General features: G+C 35.3%; 1 protein-coding gene across 1 annotated transcript in view; it reads left to right on the forward strand.

Annotated features, from left to right (window-relative positions):
* Window positions 1-22,192, forward strand: part of drpr (multiple EGF like domains draper) — a 44,561-nt gene that overhangs the window by 14,196 nt on the left and 8,173 nt on the right. Inside the window, exons 2-11 of the mRNA XM_090106754.1 lie at window positions 6,418-6,586; window positions 14,845-15,010; window positions 15,561-15,690; window positions 17,304-17,547; window positions 17,832-17,963; window positions 18,417-18,534; window positions 19,403-19,614; window positions 19,985-20,130; window positions 20,917-21,067; window positions 21,748-21,854. Coding sequence (XP_089962880.1) covers window positions 6,495-6,586; window positions 14,845-15,010; window positions 15,561-15,690; window positions 17,304-17,547; window positions 17,832-17,963; window positions 18,417-18,534; window positions 19,403-19,614; window positions 19,985-20,130; window positions 20,917-21,067; window positions 21,748-21,854 — 1,498 coding nt within the window. The 5' untranslated portion in view covers window positions 6,418-6,494. The remainder of the gene's footprint in view (window positions 1-6,417; window positions 6,587-14,844; window positions 15,011-15,560; window positions 15,691-17,303; window positions 17,548-17,831; window positions 17,964-18,416; window positions 18,535-19,402; window positions 19,615-19,984; window positions 20,131-20,916; window positions 21,068-21,747; window positions 21,855-22,192) is intronic.

Raw genomic sequence — 22,192 nt, forward strand, 5'->3', positions numbered from 1 at the left:
ATAACTCGAGAACGGCTGAACCGATTTCGATAATTCTTTTTTTATTATATCCCTTGAAGTACGAGGATGGTTCTTATAGCTAGAGAGCTAGTTAGTTTAGTTTTAGTGCAGTGGCAGTGTAAATGTTGTTGTTGAGGTTATGTAAATTTAACACTTTAGTTAACTACCAAGATATAAAGAAATGAGGATAGGACACAATAACTATTGGTTGAGGTATTTATAAACTCATAATATACTTTAAAAAAAATCACGTTTTAATAAATTTCTAGAATTAAATTAGAACAGCTGATTCAAAATAGCCTAAAAAATCTTAATAATAATAATTACGCTTCACAGCAAGAAGAAATGTACCATATGTACCCGCACAAAGTCGATATTGTGTTGCCTACCGTTCGACTCAATGGCTAGGGTTGTAACTACCTTTAATAATTATTACCAAACTAATAAACCGAGTGATGCGAAATAACCATAATTCTTTTAGAGTTTGATAAAATGATCAGGCAGGTATTTTCTTTAATCCTCTGAATTCTCGGTTACTAAATTGTATCGTTGAAATTATTCTTAATCGCGTAAATTTAATAAATAATCATATGGAAAACACTTTTCATTTGTTTTTTTACTTTCACGCCCAACATACAATAATTACGTTGTTTCGGTATTTTGACGAGAAAACGCAGGAAACATCCGTTGTATCATTTTAGATAGATTGTATATTTTGTATCTGTAGAATTGAAATCAAAGCTATGTATATGTTGTCTCCATTCTTTTCTTATCGGATTGTTGATCCCAATGCGAATGCGTCACTTAAATTTTATAAAAGACAATTAAGAACATCAAAAATAAAGTGATACGTAAATATTTCACAGTGCAATATATTATGTAATTAATAATAATTATATATTTATGAAAAAATAATTACATCAGATTTAATAATAGCAATTGTTTTGAATGTACATAATATGAATAAATGATTACATCATAATAGTAATAATCACAATTGTTTTATTTCCCATTTGTTGCAACCCTAGCATATTTTCATGTAGCAGCAGAAGTACCTACACTGGCGGCGCGGCGGCATCGTGCGACATCAAAGGCATTGCCTTACTAGGTAAGTTTATAATGACTCATTTCTTTTATTATATAATTTACGTTTTACTTTTACAGAATCCGATTCAATGGATTATGAAGACGAGTCACACAACGCCATACGATAGTGATGATGAATGAACATTTCAATAAATGCATGCGTGTTTTTTTATGTTGTTTTGTAATTGTTAATTGTTTCTTAAATAAAGAAATAAACTAAATATTTAAATGATGATTTGTTATTTGCAACACAACTTTATATTTGAGATTCTTTACAAATGTATATTTAGTTTTGTATCATCAAATTTATAAATTTTATTCCATAGTTTTCAAAATTAAATGTAAATGACCATAAAAACATTAATTAAGTAAATCATTGATGTAAGGTCAGGGAACGTAATACATATATACATCTGACCATGTAGAAGCTAAGTCTTGTTGACTGCTGAAGTCTGTAAAGTTTTGTTGTCTGCTGAAGACCCTAATAAATAAAATATATGAATGGCAGATCTGGTCAAATACTTTCAAAATTGTATTTTTTTCAGCACTTTCATAAGTGTCTGCCAGAATGTTATCCGCGTGATAATGGTCTGCCATTGTTATTTTCCGATAGTAATAATAATCTATTTTCAAATATCAAAATGGCAGACGTGGTCAAATGGTTTCAAAGTTCGCCAAAAATTTCCACCTGTCTTACCTAAGCGCGCGCCCCGTCCACCACTCTGGGCTTAGTGACTCCTCATCTCATGTATAGTAGGTATAGGGGAATCAACACACAAAAATCCAGGTCTGGTCAAATACATACAGGTAGCTTTGCGCTAGCTCTCTAGCTATTACTTCTTATGGAGAGAAAACGTAAACATGTACCACGGGCGAAGCCGGGGCGGACCGCTAGTAAATAATAAAATAATAAATAGTGTATTAGATTTGTTATTGTATCTTGTATACCTACGAATAATTATTCTTACGTCTTGTTGGGAAATGTTCAAATACCTACCTATTGAAATAATTTACTGTTACAAATCATTAGTGTTATTAGTTTTGAGTGAATAGGCATGGATCAGAAATTCAGAATATAATATGCTACTAACTACTCAAATACATACATGTTTACACAACAAACACCACTGACCTCTATAACTATAAGTTATAGAGGTCAGTGACCGTCAGTGACAAACACTATGGATACCTACGCTCGCGAATGCAAATTCGGTGATTTACTAATTATTGATACCTAGTCATTGAATTCGTTTTGAAATAGCCTGTACTTTGTAATTTTTAGTGTTATAGACATTTATAAAATGTGGTGCTCATTTTTTTGTAATAAATCATCCCGAACGCTATTGTATTTTCGTTGTTTTATTTCAAGTGAACACCTATACAATTTTGTCACGAGCCGCCTCAGCTCTGGCCTCTGGGTGAAATAAACAAGTCAAATGATTTTTGTTCTAATTGTATTTTGGTAGTAGTTTGTTTAGAATTTACATTACCATTGTTTAATTTTTATTTTGTATTTGCAGTAAAATAAAAAGATGAAAAACTTCATTAGGTATATTGTACGACACCTCACTCTGAATCGCGCTAGCGAAATTTTTTCGTTACAGAGCACATATACAACTTTCGGACAATCTTCATTGAGGCCGGCCGGCAAATCGAGTATGTCGAGAAACTTCACTTATTCGATGGAGGTATTCTACCTTCCTTCCTCCACAGTTGTGGGACCCCGACGTGCATTGAACACGCAGCTTTCTGATACTAGTAGCTAAAATCAAAACCACAGATATGTCTGTGATCAAAACCATAATAATATTTTTACCTATTATTTTACTAAAAGTAGAGTGCATCGAAATCGTAAATATGTTTTTCACCTTCCTGGTTTTTTTTCCATAGTAAATAGTGTTTTTGATTTGTTGTTGTATGAATAATTATTCTTACTTGTTGGTTATGAAATGTATTTTGAAATAATTTACTTTTACAAATCATTAGTGATATTAGTTTTGAGTGAAAATGCTTGGATCAGCATAATATCATATTTGCTACTTCAAATACATGTTTTGATAAAAAAAAAACAATAGTGTAATGTAGGTAATAAAATAAAACTGCGTTTTATTGTAGGTAATCAATTTTGACATTATTTATTTCCCAAAATTACAATAAAATAGTTTACGCCAACAAATATAACTTTTATTTTTATAACAATCCTACTTCCTACTAATGCGAAAGTTCATACATGTTTCAAAAGAAAAACTTTTACTTTTACTATTATTTCAATTTATCCGGTTTAATTAAGACTTAATATTGATACATATGATCATTATAAATACAAATAGGAATTAACAATATAACGAATACGTGGCACAACTAAAATTTTACCGATACCACCCGTGGTCATTCTCCTTTGTGGGTCATTTGTAACAGGATGGCGGTTCTACAGCGAAAAAAGAAAAATGATGGTCAGAACGCTGATACCGGATACCTTAAGATACTGTAATATAAAATATTACTAGATTAGATAAAATATTATAGGTAGTATCTTCACCGTGTGTGACGCGCTTTACATTCACGCCATCTAGAGTTAAATCTTTATCATTTTTGTATACGTCTGTGTGTGTAAACGACCCTGTATGCAATGACAGATGTTAAAACGCATAATTTTACCGAATTGGGTGGATTTTAAGGCAATGATATAACATATTTCAATAAAATATAATATTCAGTAACCGCCATGACTATTCCTAGGTTTGATGACTATTCCAATTACGCAAAAACTCAAATAAACTAGAAATGTAGAATTCAGCGCCATCTAGCGGGATATTGGCTGGGAACAGATCGTTGCAATCACCTTAAGTTTGTAAAATTCATGTTAGTCGGTCAGTGGGCATGTTGTCATCGTTTTAAATGATTTTTATCGGAAATTAATAAGATAAAGAAGCCTACTAATATTAAAAAGTATTATCTTTTTTAATTTAATTGAAAAATATAAACACAAATTCCGTTTAAGATTCACAGTGGAAGGATGTTCTGTATTGGTTTTGTACTAGAACTAGATGCGGTTATTGACTCGTAGAAACGGTATATTATGTGAATTTTATGAAGTCAATGACGGTGTACCCAAATTTTTATATTTTACTAGTTGCTCGTCCCGGCTCCGCCCGAAATATGACCAAAGTGCACATAGCTTTCCGCTCGCGGCTTCGCCCGCTTTGTCTAAAACATAATAAATTATATACTAAAACCTTCCTCTTGAACCATTCTATCTATTAAAAAAACCGCATCAAAATCCTTTGCATAGTTTTAAAGATTTAAGGATACATAGGGACAGAGAAAGCGACTTTGTTTTATACTATGTAGTGATTTCATCAGGGATAATATATAGGATTCTAATATAATAGTGAAAGGTCCATTAGTTTTGTGAGCCTATTCATTACAAACATGTTTAAAACAATGTTTTCCTCATTCATTCAACACATCCATCGTAACTGATGTACACATGAATTCTATACTTACAAAACTAGATAATTATTATTAACATTGACATTGATAGTGGGAAAACATCAGTCGGTGGCCTCTATATTGTATCTCTAACTGTTTGACTATTTAGTTTGATAATAGTGCAACCGCTTTATCAGTGTGGTTTTTCATTGCTTTTGAATAAATGTTTATTATGATGTTAGAGTTTAGACTGATCTCTGACACTTTTACTTGTAGGTATTGTAAAAGAAAGTGTACATATTAATGTGTACCGGTTTGATGCCAAATCGGTTGCATCTACAGTTATCAACAATATCTAGGGATATTTTGTATTGCATCAATTATTTAAAATTCCATGAAGAATTTATTTCCTTTATAGCCTACTAGCTTTCCGCCCGCGGCTTCGCCCGCGTTTTCAAAGAAAAACCCGTTCCCGTAGGATTTCCGGGATAAAACCTATCCTATGTCCTTTCTCGGGTATCAAAATATCTCTATACCAAATTTCATGCAAATTGGTTCAGTAGTTAAGGCGTGATTGAGTAACAGACAGACAGACAGAGTTACTTTCGCATTTATAATATTAGTATGGATATAAAATAAAGTGCGCAATTTCATTGTTCGACATACAGCATGCGGGGAGTCGTTGTACGTGTGTTCGGTACAACGTCTGCGGGGATTCCCCGCTTGCTTTTGATAGATTGTGATATCGAATTATCGACCAATGGAATAAATCCGTCGTACATCTCTCGGGTCCAGAGAAAAATACTTTTTCATTATTCTATTTATATTCGGACTCCGAATTTCGGAGTGCTTGTTTGAATAGAAAGACTGACTCTGCTGTGTGACATGCGTTTCAGGAATCTCTCGCACCCCGCTTGCGAGCCCTATCGACTAATACAATTGTGCCATTTTACTCTATACTAGCTGTGCCCCGCGGTTTCACCCTCATTGCTCCGCTCCTGTTGGTCTCAGGGTGATGATATAATATAGCCTATAAACTTCCTCGATAAATGGGCCATCCACCGAAAGCATCGGACCAGTAGGTAGTTCCTGAGATTAGCGCGTTCAAACAAACAAACTCTTCAGCTTTATAATATTAGAATAGATATTATTGCAATATTATAAAGCTATTTAATTTAATATTGAGTATAGATTGACTTCTTTATAACGTGTGTAGGTATGTGCATTGTTTTGATCAAACGTGGGTCAGTGCAAATTGCAATCGATTCACTGACCTGTAAATGTTTTCGCCAATTAAGTGCATGAAAGGTTCGGATTACTGTCTAGTACTGGTTATGTGCGCATTGTGTATTCATTTGTATTCAGTACTTGCTAGCTTTCTAGCCAATTTGTGAGACGTGGTTCGATTGGTTTTGATTGGCGTGGTAATTAAATTAACGGCATTGTTTTGTGTGGAGTTCATAGTAGCGAATATGGAGTAAATTTAAATGGGAATGGATTTGGAAGGATAATAGAAACTAGATGTACCTATAAAAAAATATATTACTCTTATGAATTGAATGCAAAAAACATTTTATATTTAAGCACACGAATAATTATACCAATGGCAAATAAAATAATATTATGTTAATAATGTTGTTTGAAGGTCAGGATTTTAAACAATTTTTTAACTTGTTTTTAAAAGTTTTATATTAGTTCATTAAAAATATTGCAAAATCTTATGTATTTGTCTAATTAGAGTGTAATTAGTTAGAGTATCGCGCTTTTCTAGTTTCCTCGCCTTGAGACTAACGAAGCCAATCAAACGCTTCAATTTGATAGCATCTTTTAAAATTCTCGTAAGTCATAACATTTCTCGATTGTTGACTTTCCCATGTAACGTATCAAATGTTGTTTCAGAGGGAAATCGTAACACCACTCCGGTGAAACGTAAACATCGAACATAATAGCTATGGCGGTTAGCAACGCGTGACACCATGAGCGCGATGAGGAAGTTGGTCCTACTTGCGCTTGTCGTGGCGTGCGACGCGCTGCTTGAAGGACCGAATGTGTGTACGAGGCAGGAGGCGTGAGTATCTGTTGAAGTTCTATAGGTAAACAGAACACATAGCCGTGGTTGTTAGCAACGTAACACCATGAGCGACATGTGCATTGTGCAAGTTGGTCGACGTGGACGACACCGGGAGTTGGCCTACTTCTCTCTTTTTACTATATATGTATTGTATCATATTTTAGGTGGAAGGATGTATGTGGCTAGCGGGTTATGGCATAACCCATTGACCACACCACCAGTGGGAAGATATATGGAATCATAATGTGATGGCAATTGCCATAACCACGACGTAGAAAAAGGGCTGTTTGATAAAGGCTAGAAAAATCTCGATTATTCTAGCTAATATTTCTAAAATTAGGATTGTCATCGTATAAGGATATACCTAGATACATATATTCAAAAATTGAGGATGTTAGGAAGTATAGTCGATATAAACGTGGTACATATAAACAGAATGATAAATTCTCTACGAATCAGTATCCAACTCAAGTGTCGCAGTTTACTCAACATTGTGTTTGTTATTTTTATCGCATTTTATTATTGCTCAACATTGTTTTACAGCGATTCATTATACAATAGAAATAACGTACGTCAATTTTACGGTAATAACTGCACTAAGATATGCAATTACAGAGAGAGTAACTTTCCGATAGTAACTCGTCAACGTCTGCACTTTATTTTTTTTGAAGTAAAACTTCTTTAGGCGCGACTAGGGAGTAACTCAGATTTTTTTTCTGACGGAAGTAACGCTTACTATAGTCTGCGTAGTTTCCGCCATTTAAAAATAATAATTCTGATTGGTTGTAAGTATATGTCATATACTACACGCTTCTTGACTTATACGCCAGCTAGTGGCAAATATCATAATCAATTAGGATTATTTATTTTCAAATTTTCAAACGGATCAATTGTGAATAGCAAAGTGAATGAAAAATTCAACAGTTTTAAAAACATTATTTTAAATTGCAAAATTTTTTGAAAATCTCTAAATATACTTGTTTATTTATTACTTTTAAAATAAGTAAATTAAAAATAAAAATAAACATGTTGCGGATTATAATCAATCTATTTAAATATTGCTGAAGACAAAGTAGTATCCATAGCAACAGATATGTATATAGGTTGTCATTCAGTTGAACAAGAAGCATATGTACGCCAACAATTTCATAAAATGTCAGTTATTGATACAGGAGGATCGCCTTATGAAATCATATTAGTTCTTAACAAATTTTACATTATTACAACCAATATTGATGTATCTGATGGCTTAGCCAACGGTTGTGTTGGAAAGTTAGTGTATATTGAACGTGATGACAGTGATAACATCATACGCTGGCTTGAGTTTCCTGGTAAGATAGGAGAGAAAATTAGGAAAAAAGCTGCCCATCATATTCAAACTCTAAACATTAGTAGAACAGCAGTCCCAATTTTACGAAGATCGTCATCTGTACCAATGAATAGAAATAAGACAATATTTACAAAGAGAAATCACTTTCCATTAGTATCTGCTTGTGCGCTTACAATACATAAGTCTCAAGGTGGTACTTTTGATCAAATCGTTTATGAATACAATAAAAGTCACAGTCAGCAGCTGTTATATGTAGCATTATCACGAGTAACTGATATAAATGGATTGTTCATTGTCTCAAACACCGATGACAACAAATTTTATCATGGAAGAAAGCGTCCAGGGGGAATAGTTGATTTACAGTGTGAATTTGACAGACTTTCAAATTCTCGCCTAATAACACAACAGGAAGAATTATATAACCTTGTAAATGAGAGTAACATTACACTATTTTCCTTCAACTGCCAAAGTTTACGTGCTCATGTTTCTGATCTGAATGATAAAGTATTAAAAAGGTCCACATTGCTGTTATTTTCCGAAACTTGGATGAAAAATGACGAACAAATTCTTATTGAAAATTTTTATTGCGTTACCCAATACAAACGACCCAACTCAACTGCTGGTGGAGTAGCTGTATATCATTCATCTACAGATACACTGAACAATGTAACACCAATTCAAAATATTTCACCAACTATATTATCACAAATTTCCGATGAGGTTTCACAAATTGGTGACATCGCCTTGGTTCGATGTGTTAATACGAATGACCAACCTGTGATTATCGTTGTTATTTATATTTCTACAAATACTAGCCTGACAAATATCATAAAATTTATTCATCAGCAATTACTTCACTTCACAATTGAAGGTTCTCGACTTTTAAATAGTAATTATCATGAATTACCGATGATTCTAACTGGAGATTTTAATGTTAATTTTCGCTCTCAGGAATCTCAGCCGTTAATTGATTTTTTAGAAGAAAAATTTGATTTATCTATGAATACTTCTCGACTTCATTCAACAACGCGTTTCGGTACAACGATAGATGCTGTATTTTCAAGAAAAGTAGCAAATTTAGAGAGTAAAATTTATGTTTCACATTATAGTTACCACAAACCTATAATTTCGTACGTAAGAAATTATGATGACATTCAATTACCTGTTTCGAATGAATAATATTAATATATAACATTTAAATAATCTTTGTAAAGCACATGAATAATAAATATAATTAAATTATAATATAATATTTATTTATTTAAGTTAATATTTAATCATTTCAGTGATATATGTCGTCAACGCCAAAGAAGTTTTACTTCAATCGCGCGTAAAGGTTACACGCACACACTTTTTTTTTTTAAAGATAACACATTAGTATGTAAATTATTAATTAAATTGGAAATACCTTTAAATAAATCACATTGAATGCGCCAAGAATATAATCTAAATGAAGAAAAGAATTTCCTAGAATTATTTTCTTTGCATAATGTACATAGTGCAAGGCCAAAGCCAAGCAAAGCGTAATTATTTTTGCATCGTTTTCTTTTTATAAATACGTGACTGGTAGCACGGTAAATAACTAATGAACGATGTTTAAAATCTCTTAGATTTTGATTATGTAAACAAAATTTATAGTAATGCAATAAGTACTCCTATGTTTTTGTAATCAGATCTCGATTCTCGACTGATGATGGTACCGTATTTTTAATGACGTTTTATTTTTGTTGCTCTGTCTACTATGTGTATAATATAAACACATAAGATATAGTTATATTATATAGACTATCCTGTACGTCACATGATATGACGATAGTACAGGGATGAATGAGGAGCAAATTTTAAAAGATTTCTGTATAATTTGTGAAGATACAGTTTTGAGTATTAAATAGCTGAAAATTTAACTGCGATACAATATTTTGAAAGAATAGAGATCGTTAATACTTTTTATTAGGATGTGTACAATATGTATACATTAAAAGATTTGGAGATTTAAAGATTAGAAGATGATTGTTGTAAAAGTTAAAACTACACAAACAAAGTGAACAAAATAGAAAAGTTTATCTCAGTGACTCGTATAATAATATCTGACTGAGAAAGAATAATCTCCTATATTTAACGGTAGACTGCGGACTGCGGAGACACTAGATACATAAGATCTAGGCCAAAAGACATATTTTTGAATTGTTTAACTGTATTACGTTGGTATTATGTTTATACACATAAACAAATATTATGTAATTATATTGTTGTAAATTATTGCAATTAAGGATATGTCTGCAATCTTTATTTCTTCATATAATTAGTACATAATGTATCTATTTAGCATTGTCTGATTTAATATTTAATTTCCTTTAGTACCAATAGTTTAATCTCATTTCTTTAAAATTCACAGTTAAGTAATTCTTGCACTGTTTCATATAATATTTAATAACAAGCAGGCACAGGATTATTAGGTATTATTCTTACGCTCCAATAATTTTCCGCTTAGGATCCGTTTATCATGAATGAAATAACTACCACATACGTCAATTCATACAGATATATTACGATTTATATTGACCTATACACTGTAATTATCGGTTCAGTGACACACATAGGTATTAGGTATACATAATATGACGCAAGTGAATCACTATCTCCTGAACAATGGCATTGCTTTTTGCCTTGTTTCAGTATAAATATGAGTCAATAATAATTAATGTGCAGTCGTAATTGTGGTAAATACTTGCATATTATATAACTTTATATTGTAGCTTTTTTTGACGACTAGCCGCGAAGGATTGTTTATTTGGTGTATTTTTTACGAAGATGTAATTAGCCTGCTATATGTATTACTAGCTTTCCGCCCGCGGCTTCGCCCGCTTTGTCTAAAACATAATCTATACTAATATTATAAAGAGGAAAGATTTGTATGTATGTATGTATGGTTTTCACGCATAAAATACTGGACCGATTTTGATGAAATTTGGCACATATAATCTTTAGACCCTGAGAAAGAACATAGGCTACCTTTTATTGCGAAATATGTACCACGGGCGAAGCCGGGGCGGACCGATAGTAAATTATATACTAAAACCTTCCTCTTGAATCACTCTATCTATTAAAAAAACCGCATCAAAATCCGTTGCGTAATTTTAAAGATTTAAGCATACATATAGGGACAAAGGGACAGAGAAAGCGACTTTGTTTTATACTATGTAGTGATAGTGAAGCCACCCCGGACTTGCCAGTTGCCACCACGCTGGGTGGATTATTATAGCATACGTACCCTCATAGGGGACCCGTGTCCCAGCAGTGGAATCGTATATGTGCTGATGATGACAATGATAATGATGATGATGTATTAAGTGCTAGAACTTCTAAATGATGTAAGATCTTGAATTATTATAGTCTACTATAATCTATTGAGGGTTGTTTATGGTCGTGAGGCTTTAACCACTGTTTCAAGTGGGCGGAAATATACAGGGTGTCCCAGTATCGGTATACTAAGCGCGAAGGGACTTGTAGTTTTGCATACACTGATCACGTAAAAAATAGTTAAAAAATTCCAGATGAAGCTTTTTTTCAAATAGATGAATTCTTAAAACTCTATGTGTACACCCCTAACAAGCAACCCGCCCAAATTTGCCACCCGCACGTGAGGTATCGTTAAAGATTACGTTTTCATAGACAAAATGCTCACATTAGAGAAGCGGTATATGCCGGTTGCGTGAAGCTAGAGAAGAAAACATGAATTTTCAGGAAAAATTTAGCAAAAAATTTTTGACGTAATTATGCTGTTTAAGTATTTTTTACGTACTCAGCGTATGCAAAACTATAACCTCCTTTGAGCTTAGTATACCAACAGTGGGACACCCTGTATACGTAAACATAAACAGAATTAAGTGGGAATATCTTGATTGTCTGAAGATAGGTTACTTGTTTGAGATTTGTATGTGGGATGAGGAGTGATGACCGTCACCACTTAACAGACAAAAGGATAAGTCGTTGTATATAGTAGGTAGTGAATAGTGATGATATTATGATTATTGATTATGTAAGTATTCAATTGTGGTTTGAATGATATGTGTGGTACAGCATAAACAAACTTATATAAATACGCCAAACAACAAACAAACTTATATAAGCCGCGGGCGGAAAGCTAGCTTTCCGCCCGCGGCTTCGCCCGCGTTTTCAAAGAAAAACCCGTTCCCATAGGATTACCGGGATAAAACCTATCCTATGTCCTTTCTCGGGTATCAAAATATCTCTATACCAAATTTCATGCAAATTGGTTCAGTAGTTAAGGCATGATTGAGTAACAGATAGAGAGACAGAGTTACTTTCGCATTTATAATATTAGTATGGATTTTTCTAGGAGTCGGAGCTTACGATGATAAAAAATTCCGAAATAAAGATAGTTACTACAATAATACACCCGATTGTTCCTTGTTTGAGAGTTACTATCTCATCATACAAAAATATCCATCCTGTATATATAACAGGCTCTGCAATAAGCTAAGATACACTTGTTCAAACTGTATAAAACTTTGTTCGCATTTATTCAGAGGTTATTATTGATGGGGGAGACCCGATTGGTCCCAGTTCGAGCGTTATTATCTCATCATACTTGCGCCTCACGACGTGAGATAAAGGGCAGATGCATGCGGGTCCCTTGCGAAGCGCGAAAAATGCATTTGTCATTGTGTTTTGTTTTTAATAATTGACGTTCTGAATTTAAAATTTTATTATTGCTGTCATGTGGGACATTATAAAGTTGTTTATTGGCGAATACCTTATGGGCCCTCGTCACAATGGGCAGGGTTGGCCCAATAAACGATCGTCGATGTTTGGGGCCATTACGGCGATTATGAACAAACATCTACAATGACAGCCGATCATAGACATGTAGGCCCTCTACTCGCCTACCGCTGCCCATTGGCCATTACATAACACGAAATATGATTTTGGCTTCTATTCTCCGTTTTCATATTGATACGGTTGAACTGTTTTTGATGAATTATTTCGTAAAGTTGGACATGACATTGTAAAAAAACATACAAGGTTACAGTATATATTTCCATGTACAGTTATTTATCTTGCTGGTAACAATTTCTGTGAATAACGATAAGCGGCGTGTGTCTTTCTGTATTTGCAATTTGCATAGAAAGCTTTGTTTGTGGGACGTTTGTCAATTGTCAAACATGATGCTATATTAACTCTCTTTTTTACAAGCCTTTTTTTAATACAGTGTCTCCCTCTTCAGCAATTTTTGTAAATTTTAGTAGGTAACACTTTGGTGAATATATATTTTCGTTTTACCGATAATGATAATCATCAATAATCATTAATTATATAAATGGGTAGTACATAAAGGAAATAAGAGACCTAGAACTTTTCGCAATATGACTTTCAAAAAATTAGTTTTCTATTTTATAATTTATTAATCACACTATATTACAATACAACGAGCCTTGTTTGCAATTATTTCGAGTTCCGACATCCGCCAATGCCCCCCAACTCCTTGATATAAATTATATCCTACTTCCCATTTCCTATTCTAGCCTACTCATTCGATGATCTACCGTAGTAAATCATCGATACTATCTTACAATATGTATTAACAGATAAGTTAAAGTTTTCTATGTATTTGTCGATCGAAGTGAATTCTAAAAAAAGATGTACCTGCCGAATTGAGAACCTTTTTTTGAAGTCGGTTAAAAATAGTTTAGCTATTTTATACATAAACTACAATTAAATAGTTACATTATAGTCTGGATGATCTGTAGATAATCCATGTGAGTTAAAGCTATTATACTACTTCTCATATATATTAACAGCGATGTCAGTACATATATGTTCATTATATGTCCTCATTAAGGATCAGTATACGCAATACGCATATAATGTTTCACGCGACGAATTCTTAGAATATTATAATGTTGTTATCACTTAGTTCCTGTTACTGTGTTACAGCTTCTGTAAACTTAAATAGCAGTTAATATGAGAGACAAGTGCTTTGTCTTATCTTATTGTTAAGAAATAACAGGATGAATCATGCGTTTTTTACTCTGCCTGACAAATGATTACTAAGTATGTTGAGTAATTGTTAGTAGGTAGGTACTACGAGTACAGATTTCCTATTATTATTATTCTTATAAATTATAATCACAAATGTTTGATATTCACGTTTTCTTTAACGTGTTATTTTTGTCCGTCTACCACGCGAGCAATGCTGTAGTCAGAAGCTATAGTATAACTATCACCGTAGTAACTGTACTGTTATAATCTGTGGTATCACTTATTTGAAGCTAGTAAATTTATGCTAATATTATAAAGCTGAAGAGTTTGTTTGTTTGTTTGTTTGAACGCGTTAATCTCAGGAACTACTGGCCCGATTTGAAAAATTATTTCAAATTCGGTGTTCGATAGCCCATTTATCGAGGATATATGCCTAATAGCCTATAGGCTATAGAGGTATATCATCATATCATCACGCTGCACGCAGCAACGCGGGTAAAACCGCGGGGCACAGCTAATAAATAAATACGATGACCAAATGTCTGCGGACACATCGACTTCCTGTAATCAGATTGCTCAATTCAATTTCATTTGATTAATGTGATATAGGGAAAAATACCTTTTTTTATCTTCGAACACTTTGACCCCTGGAAAGTTTAGACCAGGATCCAAAATTTTGAAACGAAAAAAGAAATACAACGATGAAACCCACTAGTTAGTAAGACAAGTTGCATGTATACTTTTTTTAAACGACTACAATTATTCTTCTCAATTCCATAGATTTTTTTTGAGCTTGTTACCTCAGAACTTTCAATTGGGTGAACCAATTTTGAAGATAATTTTTTGGTCCCATTTTAATTTTGTCTAGTTCAGTAATATAAAGTTTTTTTTTTAATATTTATTATATCAACATACATTCCAGATACACAACAACGATCCGAGTGTCAGAACAGCAGCCGTACCAAGTGAAGGAGTACGCGTGGTGTCTCAGTGTTCCACCCCGATGTAGCAAGTACAAGGTCAAATTCCGGCAAGTGTACAAGACACAGACCCTGGTGAAGCAGCGGCCGGTGGAGGAGTGTTGTAAGGTACGTGGTCATGTGGTAGATACGTAGGTACTTAATACCTATGGATAGGATAGCGTAGTTTTGTATCGCAGAATGTGTAGTATGGACAACCAGCGCCAGTAGATAAACAGGGCACAAGCCCTTTATCTACTGGCGCTGGTTGTGGATTGTTGTTTAAATGTTATGTGTTGCTATGTCAAAACATGGCCATAATGGATTCCTTTATTAGTATCACCTGTTTAATTAAAGTAATAGCCACTGTTACCCGGGCTCTTGAAATTATGAACCCGGATAGAATATGCTTATCAAGACTACTTTTGTTTTTTTTTGTAATATCATTCAAATTCGATAAGCTGCCTAAGTACGTGAACGATTGCTTGGTACTTGTTACATATGCAATCCTCACAAACGTTGCATTTCTTTACTGTATACGCTTGTTTATTTTGCCTGTCTATATTGACTACTATCATATTATAACATCAGCATTTGTTGCATGTAATATTTATATTGAAAGAATCACTGTAAACAAATGTTGGTTGACCAAATAAATAAAATGAAATAAATAAATCAGGGCTACGCGCCGGACGCTCGCGGCGAGCAGTGCGTGCCGGTGTGCACGGAGCCGTGCGTGCGCGGCAAGTGCGTCGCGCCGGACACGTGCGCGTGCGAGCACGGGTACGGGGGACCCGCGTGTGATATCTGTGAGTTGCTTATTATTTATTTATTTAGAAAAGAAAATTTCACATTTATTTACTTAAAACACAATTTTGAGATGCAAAACCTTTCGAGGTTTGTAGCAGTGCTCACAGTCGCATAAAAACCGTTTGTTATTCGCAAGGAAGACAAAAGATGTGGCTACATAAACCGGTTCCTTATCTATTCATGACATACAAAAACAGACTACAATACAAATACTTCTACTACTACTTTGATAAAAAGTGAAGTCCCATGTCCCCAAGTGGGGTAAGGGGCAGATGCATTATACATCTGTTTCACTGATCGATTTTCTTTAGGAACAAGCAGGTGATCAGCCTTCTGTGTCCTGCCAGACCGAGACATTTTTTTTTCTTCGTCTCCACCGGGAATCGAACCCAGGACCCCTCGGTTCTACACTCACGCGTCAACCACTGTACCAAGGAGGCGGTCTAACTACTTTGATACAACTGTTTTATTAGGTACTACTGTTTTGCTGCTCTTTCCTAAGGCCTAGCATACTGAAATACACCACGCAGCGAAAAGCGCGAAAGCGTATGCAATTATCATCTGAATGAACGCGCGTTTTCTAGACAAATAGATACAAGAAACAAGAACGGATGGAACAAGCAAGTTCGAATACGCATAAGCATTCACTGCGTAGCGCGTGAATGCGTATTTCGTGATGCATATGCGTGCGTGGGGCAGTGTGCCAATTGCCTTACATTTTTAACCTCGTATTCACGACGGTAAAAAATGTTGACACTCCTCAGGCTAGAATATTTCTACGTGCGTTATCAACTCTGCAACTTTTTATCATGAATACGGCTAGCTAAGTTCATTCGTAAATCGTAATATTATTTATGAATGTCTGATTTATAAAGCAATTAATTACTTAAAATTTTATCATGTATTTATTAAATAGTTTTATTTCAAACAGTGCGATTGAAATTGTATTGTAGTATGCATATGGAATCTTTTAATTACTGACCGTTTTACACGTTGACCGTTAATGGGCTAACAATAAACACGATAAATGAATGTTCATATTTTATTGAGGTGAGATTTTGCATAGAATTGGTAATAAATAATAATTGTACCTTTGTATTTTGCCGTTTTTGTGTCACACAATTTTACTATTATCGGCGAGCCTTCTAATTGGCGTTTTTATATGTTATTACTAATTAGTATAATTTATCTTATCAACAGCTGTAAGGTACCTTTTATGAATAAAATAAAATAAAATAATTTATATTTAGAACTGTGATAAATAATTTATATTTATCACAGTTCTATTTCTATACTTATTAGAAGAAAACGATTTACAGAAAAAGTAGGATTTATAATATAAGGTCGACAACGACCTTATAGTAGCACGCTACGCTGGTCACTGGTAAGTGCGTGTACCGTAGCACGCTACGAGATTGGTCACTGGTAAGTGCGTGTACCGTAGCACGCTACGAGATTGGTCACTGGTAAGTGCGTGTACCGTAGCACGCTACGAGAATGGTCACCGTGCATGAACACGGCTGGGACGAGCACGCTTGACTATAATTTATATATTGACCAATCGTAAAAGTGTCCTTGATAAAAAAGTTAAGACTTTCTTTGGTCGTTGCAGCGTGTCCCGCGGGTAAATGGGGCAGGAACTGTCACAACGAATGCCGCTGTATGAACGGGGGTACTTGCGAGCCGCTCACGGGCGAATGTGCGTGCGCAGCCGGTTGGAGGGGGGACGCGTGTGAGCGGCCGTGTGAAAAGGGGACGTTTGGGGACGCGTGCCGGCAACAGTGTCAGTGTGTGAACGGGACGTGTGACGCGGCGAGCGGACGGTGTGACTGTCAGCCGGGGTTCACTGGCGCGTTGTGAGTATTGATTACGATTTAAGTTAAATATTTTTGTTAAATAGACTTGAAATCAAAAGTCTTTGTCTCCTAACTATCAAATTTAATTAAAATCTTGTGTCTGCTTGTTTATAGTACACTTAAATTGACAAAAATTAAAAATATAAGTAACAATAGACTTCTACAGCGCTTTTTTAATTGATTTTTCAGTTTTTATGATTTTCTTATAAAGAGCGCGTGACAATCGCGATAATTTTATTTAACTTAATTTATAAATAAATATTTTTATTCCCATTCCTTTTCAGATGTGACGAGCAATGTCCAAAGGACCAGCCTTGTCCCGAAAGATGTAAATGCCAAAACAACGGAGTGTGTAACTTTGTGACGGGCGAGTGTGAATGCACACCCGGTTGGACTGGCGAAGTGTGTGCTAACACGTGCGTATAGAAAAGATAATATTTTATATTTTTCGAAAATACGTAAATTATGGTCATCCTATTTTTCAAAGAGGTGTAAATTTTGTTCATCCTGTTTTTCGAAAACATGCAAACTATTATCAGTTATCACGTTATTTTTCAAGCACATGCAGATTTTAAGGTCACTCTTTTTAATGTGAAAAACTCACAAACTATTTTTATTTAATTATACATTTGTATAGTCTTTTTCCTCAAATTGATAAATGCAAATGAAACCGTAAGCCACTACTATTTAGGTATAAATTCGCGTGACATGTTTTGTAATAATTCGTTTCAATAACACATCGAATAAAAATACACTAAAAAGTGTATATTAGTTATAAATGCAATCTATTGTGCCCGCACAATGTAACCTTTTTTAGAATTTCCTAGTTTCAATAAAACACTAAATAATTATTATTATTTACATTTTAGTTGTCCGTCCGGTCTTTGGGGCCAAAATTGTGCACGTACTTGCGAGTGCGCGAACGGTGCGAGCTGTCACCACGTGACGGGACACTGTCAGTGTGAAGCGGGCTTTACTGGGGATAAGGTATTTGTTTTATATTTGTTAGTATATTATTAATCTGTGCTATAGTAGAATTATTTTGATAGGCAACATTATTTTTGCATATTGTTATTATATTAACTAATGATATTGCGAAAGTTTGTTTTTATTCGACGTCGCAATGCATCCATATTTTGTGTTTTTTTCTTTTGTAATGTACCTTATAATTAAAGTAGTTATTTATTAACGACGTGGTTGGCGCAGTGGTAAAGTAACTGCCTACTGAGTCGACGGTCCCGGGTTCGATCCCCGGTCAGGGCAAATATTTGTGTGATGAACTCAATTATTTGTTCTTGGGTCTGGGTGTTATTATCTATATATGTATTTATTAAATATTATATTTATCGTTGCCTAGTACCCACAACACAAGCCTTAATTGAGCTTACTGTGGGACTAGGTCGATTTGTGTAATAATGTCCTATAATATTTATTTATTTATTAAACTACATAATTTATAAGAACTCAGCCGAGAGTCGAGACCTGTTTTTGGTCACAGCGCACAAATAATCCAAACGTAGTGTCGTTCAAAACTCGAACTCAAACATTTATTTATTCAATTAGACTTCTAGAAACACTTTTGAATCGTCATTTTACCATCAGTTTCCCATTTTGATTTTATTTAGTTTTTCGTCCGCTTAATCTAAAACCTGATAAATTATATAAAACCTTCCTTTTGAATCACTCTATATATATAAAATAAAACTGCATCAAAATCTGTTGAGTAGTTTTAAAGCATACATAACTATATAAGAACAGAGAGAGCGACTTTGTTTTATACTATGTAGTGATTTAATATTGCGCTACGTTTATTTATAATTTTTAATTATAACTACATATGTAATGTCTCCCCCAGTGCCTAGACATCTGCCCTGTGGGCACGTTCGGGCCGGACTGCGCGGGCAAGTGCACGTGCCAGCACGGCGGCGCGTGCGAGCCGCGCGACGGCGCGTGCGCGTGCCGGCCCGGCTGGGCGGGGCCCACGTGCGAGCGGCGCGCTTGTCCCGACGGGCTGTGGGGGCCGAGGTGTGACAAGGAGTGCGATTGTAACCCCCATACTACGGAGTTGTGAGTGTTTTGTAGAATCGTTCACTCATGCATTGACTCATTCACACACACACAGACAATTCGTTTACTATAATTATTAAAAATCATTATTTTTAAGGAATGTTTTTAGTAGATTATTTCATATCTGTTACACTTTACGGTAGTAATGTGAATTTGATGATGTTAGTTATTTTTTCAATTCATGTAAAAACCATGAAAACTGTCCGGCTCTTGAGATATCTTTTTATACATCCCAAGTAACATAATATGTAAAATTTAGCTTTATACTATAATGAAAGTTACGTACTATTTTATACACCTTTACTACCTGTTATCTGCCAAAGTAACCACAATCCAAACTTTTTCATTTATTTCCCCACTCACTCGACAGATGCGACCCGTGGACGGGCACATGCGCGTGCGCGGCGGGGTGGGCGGGCGAGGCGTGCGACCGCCAGTGCCCGCTGCTCACGTACGGCCGGGGCTGTCGCGGCGTGTGCCGCTGTGAGAATAGCGCGCACTGCTCGCCCGTTAACGGTGAGTTTTACACACATAGTATAAAACAAAGTCGCTTTCTCTGTCCCCATGTCCCTTTGTATGCTTAAGGGCCGATTTTTCAATGCTTGGATAAAACTTATCCGTCCAATAAAGTATTACACGATAATATTAAAATGTCACGTAAACTGTCAAATACGGGCAATTAGAATACGTTTTTAAAATGGTTATTTTATACATTATTCGACGAATAAGTTTTATCCAAGCGTTGAAAAATCGGCCCTTAATCTTTAAAACTACGCAACGGATTTTGATGCGGTTTTTTTAATAGATAGAGTGATTCAAGGGGAAGGTTTTAGTATATAATTTATTAGGTTTTAGACAAAGTGGGCGAAGCCGCGGGCGGTAAGCTAGTTTTTAATTAAGTGAAACTTGTTTAGGCACGTTGAGTGGTCGAGGTCGAGGCATAGCAATACTGTCACGTCATGGAGTAAAGCGATGATTTTGGTATATTTGAAACTTGCCAAAGAAGTTTTACTTCTGACACGTTTGCTCTGCATACACGTTTTTGTGTACAGAGTAAGTCGCTTGGTGAGCTATTACTATAGATGCAGCTGTTGTTGGTGTTCATATATAGATACTTGTGTTAAATACAGGGTAAAAGGCTACTTAAATAGTTTCTCAAAGTGTTTAAACAGACGATGTTTACCGGTGATTCTATTTAGAAAAAGCTAACTTTGAATATAAATATATACGGTCAAATACCGTGAAAAACATATTTTTTCTCATTTTTTTTGTTCAAAACAAAACAAATATTTATTCGTATAGGTTCATGTCTGTGTGCGCCGGGCTACCGCGGCGTGCACTGCTCGGAGGCGTGCCCGCAGCCGCTGTACGGCGACAACTGCGCGGACGCGTGCGACTGCCGCAACAACGCCACGTGCTCGCACGAGACCGGCGAGTGCAGGTGTCCGCCCGGGTGAGTGCTACGTGTAGGTGACATGTGATGGTGGTACCGTGTAGGTGCTACTCGTAGGTGCTAGTGCAGTGTGCTACGCGTAGGTGATACGCGTAGGTGATATGTGTAGGTGCTACGCGTAGATAGATAGTCTATGCTACCGCGATGTGCTACGCGTTGGTGCTACGTGTAGGTGCTACGGTGCGTGCTACGCAAGAGTGCTACGCGTAGGTGACATGTGATGGTGGTACCGCGTGGGTGCTACGCGTAGGTGTTAGCGCGGTTTGCTACGCGTAGGTGATAGCGTGGTTTGCTTCGCGTAGGTGATATGTGATGATAGTACTGCGTAGGTGCTACGCGTAGGTGGCGAATGGCGAAGCGCATTTTTGATTGTCAAACTATTATCGACATTGTTTTCATTAAAATAAAATTCAAGATCAAAAAACAGTATATTTCGGGGAGCATCGAAGCGTCACACGTGCAAAGTAGCGCGCATCGCTTTTTTGAATGTTATTTCAATGAGGGCAATGTCAATAATAGTTTGACAATAAAAAATGCGCTGCGTTTCGCTTTGCCATATCTGCGTCGGCCCTTACTTATAGGTTATTGAATTTCGAATAACGAATTAAATGCAATTTTAATGACTGATTAAATACATTTTTTTCTATAATATATTATTTTTCTCTCTTTCTTTTTAATAGTTACGACGGTTTAAAGTGCGATCGTCCCTGTGATGGAAAGACATACGGACTAGGCTGTCGGCAACCCTGCGACTGTGAAAATGACGCACCATGTAATCCTGTTAACGGTAAGTTATTTTTTGTGGTATTTTACAAAAACATAAAAAAAATTAAAATATATATGCTTTGTGTTCATTATATTGCTTTTTTTATCAGTTGTTTTGTGTATAAAAATGTTGCTTGTGTCATTCATCATGCGAGTGCGTGTGCGTTCATAACAGAGCGTTAAAAAAATGCATTCTCACCCGCCATTATAATGCGTGTGCGTTCACCCACATCAAACGTGTTAAATAACATCATATTTGCCACTTTCCCACTTGCCACTAGAATGGGTGTGTGTTCACAAACGAATAAATCTTTAATTGTGTGTTTATTAATGCGAGTGTATTTACGAACGAATAAATCT

The sequence above is a fragment of the Colias eurytheme genome, chromosome 10 (genome assembly GCF_061535395.1).
Source record: "Colias eurytheme isolate Ceu_HAF_F1 chromosome 10, ilColEury1 Martin Lab GWU primary, whole genome shotgun sequence".
Taxonomy (NCBI): Eukaryota; Metazoa; Arthropoda; class Insecta; order Lepidoptera; family Pieridae; genus Colias; species Colias eurytheme.